The sequence below is a fragment of the Primulina tabacum genome, chromosome 18, assembly GCF_025594145.1.
Source record: "Primulina tabacum isolate GXHZ01 chromosome 18, ASM2559414v2, whole genome shotgun sequence".
In the NCBI taxonomy this organism is placed as follows: Eukaryota; Viridiplantae; Streptophyta; class Magnoliopsida; order Lamiales; family Gesneriaceae; genus Primulina; species Primulina tabacum.
Genome location: NC_134567.1, coordinates 20,328,101 through 20,337,243, shown reverse-complemented (window position 1 = coordinate 20,337,243; position 9,143 = coordinate 20,328,101). Strand labels below are relative to the sequence as shown.

General features: G+C 31.5%; 1 protein-coding gene across 2 annotated transcripts; it reads left to right on the top strand.

Annotated features, from left to right (window-relative positions):
• LOC142533381 (large ribosomal subunit protein eL13z-like) lies at positions 1 to 2,244 on the top strand. Of its 2 annotated transcripts, none has more exons than XM_075640124.1 (5): positions 1 to 133; positions 759 to 874; positions 1,009 to 1,142; positions 1,555 to 1,713; positions 1,798 to 2,244. In XM_075640124.1, the coding sequence occupies exons 2-5, from the start codon at positions 766 to 768 to the stop codon at positions 2,017 to 2,019; spliced, it is 624 nt and encodes a 207-aa protein (XP_075496239.1). In that variant the 5' UTR covers positions 1 to 133; positions 759 to 765; the 3' UTR covers positions 2,020 to 2,244. The 2 variants fall into 2 exon arrangements, with proteins under 2 accessions (XP_075496239.1, XP_075496240.1); XM_075640125.1 differs by having other exon boundaries at positions 46 to 175.
• Positions 2,245 to 9,143: the final 6,899 nt, after the last annotated feature.

Genomic DNA, 9,143 nt, shown 5'->3' with positions numbered 1-9,143 from the left:
CGAAAAAGCAAACAGCCCAAAAAGTAGATAGTCCAATTCAAATTGTAGGGTTTTGCCACTGCTGTTCGTACAAAACCTGCGCCCGTAGCATTTCAAGGCAGTGCTCAGTTTCGTGGTTTCGCCGATCTCCGCCGTCAGTCTGAAATCCCTGTTCTCATTGCAGCCAATATATCTTGTGTGTTGTACTTCGTTTGTTATATCTCTCGATGTGAAGCTTATTTGAATCGAATTTCACGACACGAATGTTTTCCATTTTGGATTTTTATATTGTCTAATTCTGTGAATGTAATGATTATTGGCTATTTTTGAACCTCGAAGCTAGTATATGCACGTCTAGCTTTTTGTTGGATCGGTTGATAGTATTAATCTGAGATAGCCTTTTTTTGAATGCTGATTATGGGTAAGAATTTTGTATTTCTGTATTTAGGATCAACGTATTTGATCTCTTGATAACTGGTATAATCGATGGTGGAAAGTGGCAGGGTCAAGCCAATGATGTGTGATTTATACTTTAATTTTATCAGTTTGTGTTCCCCTGTATCTGGTATTCTGGATATACGCATATATTTTTTCTTTGGACTAATTGAGGTTGGCAAAAGTTGTGTGATTCAAATTTCAATGAAGCAGGCTTGGACTAGTGCCTTTATTTTATTTTTATAATGTAACATATCACTGAATCATTTTTTTTATTTGCTAAAAAGATCCTTGATTTTGATCAATTCTTGTGTAGTTGAAACTAGCCATTATTGTGTATCTAGATAAACCATGGTTAAGCACAACAATGTTGTGCCAAATGGGCACTTCCGGAAACACTGGCAGAATTATGTGAGGACTTGGTTCAACCAGCCTGCCCGCAAGAAGAGAAGAAGAATCGGTAGTCATTCCTTTTGATGTTACCTACTTGTTTTATTGTTGTCTTCTGACTTTTTATTCTGTACATTTTCTTCCAATGCTTCTTGCGCAATCACATAATATGCTGCTCCTGATTTATGTATCGCTCTTCTTTAGCAAGACAAACGAAAGCCGTCAAGATTTTTCCTAGGCCTATAGCTGGACCCCTTCGCCCCGTTGTTCATGGGCAGACTCTGAAGTACAATATGAAAGTCAGAGCTGGTAGAGGATTTTCTCTTGAGGAGCTGAAGGTCTGTTACATTATACCATGCCATAAATCATGCTAATTGCATGTGACATGGTTGTCTGGTGATTTAATTCGATTTACATACATATCGACCTAATTGTATGGAAATTTACTTTTACTTTTCTGAGGTTAAATTAAATTAAATTAAATTAGATTAATTTTTACCATTTGCTGCTCAATTAGAAATGTGGTTAAGCATTCAAAATAATAATAATAAATGAGGTTAAAGAGCCTGAGTAATTTTCATTTTACGATTGTTAATATGTTTTGCAGTTGTTTTCCTTCCTATGCTAATATTTTCATCATCTGTTCAGTGTCACTGGAATTATTTTGGTTGGGGATACATAGGATCTCAAAGTTGCTCCGAATTTTCTATATAGAAAATTTGTAATCTCTGTTTTGGTTGTATGAACCAGGCTGCAGGTGTCCCAAAGAAACTCGCCCCAACCATTGGCATCTCTGTCGATCATCGGCGCAGAAACCGTTCCTTGGAGGGATTCCAGACTAATGTCCAGAGGCTGAAAACATACAAGGCAAAGCTTGTTGTTTTCCCAAGACGAGCTCGCAAGTTTAAGGTGGCCATGATATTTTTACCTTAATTTTTCATTAAAAAAACTTGTTTGTACTTTCAGAATTCTGTAACTCGTTCTCTCCCACAGGCTGGCGATTCTACACCCGAGGAGTTGGCAACAGCAACACAAGTTTCTGGCCCTGTCTTGCCAATTATACGTGAGAAGCCTAATGTTGAGCTTGTGAAGGTCACAGCAGAGATGAAATCATTCAAGGCATATGACAAGCTGCGTCTGGAACGCACCAACGAGCGCCATGTCGGTGTTAGAGCCAAGAGAGCTGCGGAGGCTGAAAAGGAAGAGAAGAAGTAGTGAGGAGTGGGGAGGGATTGAAGACAAATTTGAGTTTCCTTGGTATTCCAACAAGAGTATTTGTGCATCTCGTATTTGTTTTGTTTTTAAATCTTAACCTACTATCTGAATTTTGTTTTGTTTTGTTTTGTTTTGTTTTATTAGTACTTACAAATTATGAGTCAGGTTTAATATATGGGTTTCCAAGATGTTATCTTTATGTTTATATCATTTTTATTTTGACTACTGATTATCATGCAATGAACTTTTGAGTCTCTGATTATTTTTATTTGTGTAAATATACACACTATTCCTGAAGGATCACACCAAATTTCTTCATAGATTACACTGATCACAGAGAGGTTACTACTTAATCTTTCGGCCAACATGATGACTTGTATTTTATGTTTGCAAATTTATCGCAGCAACCATTTTGTGTTTCATTTGAAGCACAAAAGCAACAAAGTATAGTCATTTGTGACATACCCGATGAAAACATTGCGGCTCTATGTTGTTCATATGTTATTTATTATTTATTTTGATATATGCAATATAAGTATTGTAGCAAACTAGTAGTTAATATATATAAAAAAAATTATTGAATGTTTTGAGGTCAATTGAAGATATATTAAAAAAAAATTATGTAGGGGATAATCTTGGGTTGTTTTTGTCATTCGCATCTTGCTTGTTATAATTGGAGGAAAGTTGAATTGAAAACCCCTATAATCTTGTCAAACTTGTTCAAGTGGTACTAATTTTGTTTCAGGTACAATTATCACTCTAATTATAGAAAATATTATCAATAAGTATAATATATATTTGTGTGTGTGTGTGTGTGTGTATGTATATGGACAAACAATATTTTACAAACATCTTGCGAAATTAATATAACATTCTCCAATGCTGCAGGATACCTGCTAGGGAGCCAATTAGAGGATTTCTACTATTGTGTATATATAATTTGGTTTGTTTAGCATTTCTTTCTTCATTAAATTTTTGTTCAAGACGTCATCAATATTTAGAAAATTTCCTGTTATAGGGAGTGGTATTTGCATTCTACTTTTCTTAATCATGCTCTATGTTTATTTTTAATTTTTTTTATAGTAGTATATGTTGAATATAAGAGTTGAAATTATTGAATGTTGAAAATAAGAATTGTAAATATTGAAAATTAGTGTGTGATTATGTATGTAATCATGTATTTATTTTCGGATTATTTCCAAATAATTTCTATAGATAGACATCTCGATTTGTGAAGAAAACACACAATTGAAGTAGACAAAATTTTATAAAGTGTGTATGTTAATATACTTTCTGAGTTTGAGATTTTTTTTTACCGTAAATTTTTACTTTTAACACGTTATCAACACGATACTCGAAGAGTCGTTTCTCCATATTTTTCCAAGCCCCAAAACACAAGAGAAAGATAACAATATAAGAATATTATTTTACTTTTTATTTATTTTTATTGTGTATATATTTAATATATAAATCATGTTATTACATAAAAAAAATTTATGACAGCTCATTATAATAACGTGATGTGATTATATTATTACACTATTTATATAATTTTATTGTGTTTTGTTTATTTATTGTATATATATTTGAATAATATCATGTTATTATATAAAAAGAGTCTATGACACCTCATTATAATAACGTGATATGATTATTTCACTCTTTATATATTTTTATTGTGTTGTATAGTAATTATATATATATATATATATATATGTATAATGTCACAATATTATATAAAAGGAGTCTCTGACACCTCATAATAATATTGTGATGTGATATACATAATTATTTAAACATGATTAACAGTATATACATCATATTATTACCATAAAATTTACATATACATACATTTATTTTTTTAAGACTTTGTAACGGTCATAAACGGCTAATTTTTACCATATAGATATTATTTTACAAACACGTTCAATCACTCCAAACTTATTATTCCTCCCTAAATATTTTCTTCATCAAAATTTTCGAAGAAGAAGATGGTTATTTCAAGGTTATTTTGTATAATTATTTCGGTTATTATACTCATTAGTCTTATATTTATCAGAGAATATCCGTCTCGCGTTTTTTCTTTATTTTTAAGAATGCTTGTACTTATAATTTATCTGTTACTTTTTATTGTCACATTAATATATTTAGAACATAACTAATAAAATGCATTGTTATTTTTCTAGTACCACCATGTCAAATTTGGCAAAACTCGAATTTTTTGCCCTTGACAGTACGAGAAAAAATTATATGTCATGTAATCTCGATGTAGAAATGCATCTTGTGTTATTGGGTCTAAGTGAAACCATTAAATAAAATGGTATCTCATCATCACAAGAAAAGGCAAAAGCTATAATATTTTTCGTCGACATCTTGATGAAGGATTACAATGTGAATATCTCATTGAAAAATATCTCATGGCTTTATGGAAAGGATTAAAATAAATATTTAAACATATAAGGGAAGTTATACTTCCGACCGCTTATGATGAATGAAATACGTTAAGATTCCAAAATTTTAAGAAAGTCAGTTATTGCAATTTGGCGATGTATCGAATAATCTCACAATTAAAATTTTGTGGACATGAGGGTACAGAATCGGAAATGCTTGAAAAAATATTTTGTACTATTCACGCATAAAATATAACTATATAACAACAATATAGAGTGTGTGGATTTACGAGATGTTCTGAACTTATCGCATGTCTTCTTGTGGCGGAAAAGAACAAAGAGCTACTATGAGAAATCATCAGCCTCGACCCACTAGATCAACAGCAATTCTAGAAGTAAATGTTGCAAGTAAAAATGAATTTAAACCTGGAAACCAAAATCAAAGTCAAAGACATGTTTTTTGTTGTGGTCGAAATCGAGGTCGTGGTCATGAACGTGTACGTGGTAGTGGTCATGGTCCCGGCCGTGATTTTGAAAACAATCGAGATAGTTACTTCTATAACTCATCTTAAAAGGGTGTCACGAACCACCCACAGAAAAGGCATCATGAGAACATGATTATTAATGAAAATCACTCAAAACGATTTGCAAGTTCTTATTTTAGATGCATCACTCCAGGACATTAGTCTCGTATTTGTCTAGCCCCTTAACACTTTTGTAAGCTCTATAAAGAATCAATAAATGGAAAATAAAAATAAACTAACTTCACTAAACACAGTGGTCATTTGAGTGATTCAACTCATTTTGATGCTGTAGATTTTCGGAATGATTTATCTGAAAATAATCAATATATTAGTTGAATTGAAATGTAAAATATTTTAATTTTCATGTGCTCATATGCTAATATTTTATTGTATAATTATGATATGTCTTATATTTTTTAATAAATTACATATGTATTGTTAGTGATTTTTTCCATTGCATATTTTTTTTGAAGTTCAAATATGGAAACTTCTATGAACAAAGCTAAACAAGGAACTAATCTCATGGAAATTTGCAAACATGATAGTGGTACAACACACACTATTCTCCGAGATAAAAGATATTTCTTGGAACTAAAACCAACAAAAACAATGGTGAATACAATATCAGGTTCTTTAGACTTGATTAAAGGTTGTTGTAAAGCACATTTTTTGTTACCTAATGGTACAAAATTCTGATAAATGATGCTTTGTATTTACCACAGTCGAAAAAAATTTGTTGGATTTTAATGATATATATCCTCATTGGTATGATACTCAGGCAATAAATGAAAGAAATGAGATATATATGTGTCTTACCACATAAAAATCACGAAGAAATATGTAGTTGAAAAACACTCCATACTGAATTGCATTATACACATATAAATCCAATTGAATCAAACATGGTAGTTGATAATTCTTCAAAATTAATCAATTAACATAATCGATTAGGATATCCTGGTTCAACAATGATGCGAAGAATTATAAAAAATACACATGGTCATCCGCTGAAAAACCAGAAGAACTTTCAAAATAATAAGTTTTAACGCAAAGCATGTTCTCTTGGAAAACTTATTATAAGACCATTACAGCTAAAATCCAAACTGAATCACCTATGTTTCTTGAACGTATTCAGGGCGATATTTGTGGGTCAATTCATCAACCATATGGACCATTTAGATATTTTATGATATTGATTGATGCCTCCAGCAGATATATTTATTATCAACTCGGAATGTGGCATTTGCAATATTACTTGCTCAAATTATAAAATTGCGTAATCAATTTCTCGATCATACAATCAAGAAAATTAGACTTGATAATACTGGTGAATTTACTTCACAGACTTTCAATGATTATTGTATGTCAATGGAAATCACCATTGAGCATCATGTTGCTCATGTACATACAAAAAATGGATTATTTGAATCATTGATTAAACGTCTACAACTGATTTCTAGACTAATGATTATGAAAACAAAAATCAATGTTTCTATATGGGGACATGCAATTTTACATGTTGCTCCATTAATTCGAATCAGACCAAGTGCATATCATAAATGCTCCCCACTGCAGCTTGCTTTGGTAAAGAACCAGACATTTCTCATCTGAGAATTTTTAGATGTATGGTATATGTGCCTATTGCAACTTCTCAACGAACAAAAATGGGACCTCAAAGAAAGATCGGAATTTATATTGGTTATGATAGCCCATCAATCATTCGATATCTTGAGCCTCAAACAGGCGACGTGTTTACATCAAATTTTGATGATTGTCATTTTAATGAGCAAAATCTTCCCAATGTTAGGGGGAGAAAAGATACATATCGAAAAGGAAATTACATGGTATACAACATCATTGTTACATCTGGATCCAAAAACTAAACAATGTGAAAAAGATGTACATCAAATTGTGCAATTTCAAAGAACAACAAATCAAATACCAGATGCATTTGCAGACACAAAAGGGGGTAACTAAATCATATATACATGCTATAAATGTCTCTACTCGAATTGAAATTCAAAAGAAACAAATTGAAGACACTCATGATGTCATAAAACGATTGAAGCGTAGAAGGCCAAATCAGTTCCAAGGATAAAAATCCTCGAAAAATAAAAAGCATAGAGAAACACGATGATCACAAAATAGAGAATGCTATTCCGGCAGAAATACATGACGATGAAAATGTTATGTTAGAACCACAAACTGATAAAAATCGTGAAATCTCTATCAAGTATATTATTATTGAAAAAATATGGAAGCGAAAAAATATAAAAGAAATTGATAAGATATTTTTTCTTACAATGTGGCATTTGACATCATAAATGACAATAAAGATCATGAACCAAAATCTTTTGATGAATGTAAAAATCGATAGGACTTGTTAAATGGAAAGACGCCATCTAGGTTGAATTAGATTCGCTAAATAAACGTAACGTTTTTGGACCTATAGTCCTTACACCTGAAGGTGTAATACCTGTTGGGTACAAATGGGTTTTGATTCGAAAGCGAAATGAGAAAAATGAAATAGTAAGATATAAAGCTCGACTCGTTGCACAAGGTTTTTCTCAAAGACCTTGAATTAATTATGAAGAAACGTATTCATCTATTATGGATGCAATTATGTTGCGTTATTTGATTATTTTGGCGGTATCTAAAAATTTAGAAATGCGTCTTATAGAAGTTGTCACAGCTTACGTATATGGATCATTCTATAGTAATATATATATGAAAATCCCCGAAAGATTTAAGATGCCTGAAGCACAAAGTTCAAAACCCAAAGAATGTTATTATGTGAAATTGCAAAGATCATTATACGAGTTAAAATAATCCGGTTGAATGTGGTATAATCGGCTAAGTGAACACTTAGTGAAAAATAGATATGTAAACAATTCAATATGCCCTTGTATTTTCTTAAGAAAACAACATCTGGATGCATAATTATTGTTGTATATGTTGATGATTTAAACATCATTGGAACAAATAAGAAAATTCAAGATGTTGTGTCGTACTTGAAGGAAAAATTTGAAATGAAGGACCTTGGAAAAATACTGAGTTTGCAAATTGAACAAAAAGAATGTGGAATATTTGTTCACCAGTCAAATTATACAGAAAATGTCCTTAAACGTTTTAATATGGATCCTTTAACTATTCCAATGGTTGTTAGAGCATTAAACATAGAAAATGATTCATTCCGCCAATGTGAAGATGATGAAGTTATTCTTGGTCCAGAAGTATCATATCTAAGTGTTATTGGTGCCTTTATGTATCTTGCAAATTGTACAAGACCTGATATATCTTTTGTTGCAAATTTATTGGCAAGATTTAGCTCATATCCAACAAAGAGACACTGGAATAGAATTAAACATAGATTCCATTATTTACAAGGAACAATAGATTTGAGACTTTTGTATTCAAAAAATACCAATCAAAGCATAATTGGTTATGTTGGTGATGGGTATTTATCTAATTCACACAAGGCACGTTCTCAAACTGGATATGTATTTACTCGTGGAGGCACTGCAATTTCTTAGCGTTCACAGAAAAAAACACTCGTAACAACTTCATCAAATCACGCCGAGATTATTGCACTACATGAAGCAAGTCGTGAACGTGTATGGCTAAAATCAATGACCGAACATATCCAAATCTCATGCAGATTATCATTCGACAAGAAACCCGTGACATATATGAAAATAATGTTGCATGTGTTACTCAAATGAAAGAAGGATACATAAAAAAGCAACAGAACTAAATATATTCCCCCAAGTTTTTAGCATTCACCCAAGAACTTGAGAAGAATAAAGATATTGATATTCGTCACATTCAGTCAAGTGAAAACTCATCAGATCTCTTCACAGAGGCACTTTCAACGACAATATTGAGAAAATATATATATAATATCGTGATGTGCAATCTATGAAATTTGTGAAGAATCATTTGTGTTAACATGAGGAGGAGTTTGCGTGGCTGCACTTTTTTCTCTTACTATGATTTTTATTCCAATGAGTTTTTCCTAGTAAGGTTTTGAACGAGGCAGCATAAAAATACGTAATGAAGACAATCATTGTATCATGATCTTCATCACAAGGGGGTGTTGAAAATAAGAGTTGAAATTATTGAATGTTGAAAATAAGAGTTGTAAATATTAAAAATTAGTGTGTGATGATGTATGTAATGAAGTATTTACTTTTGGATTATTTTCAAAAAA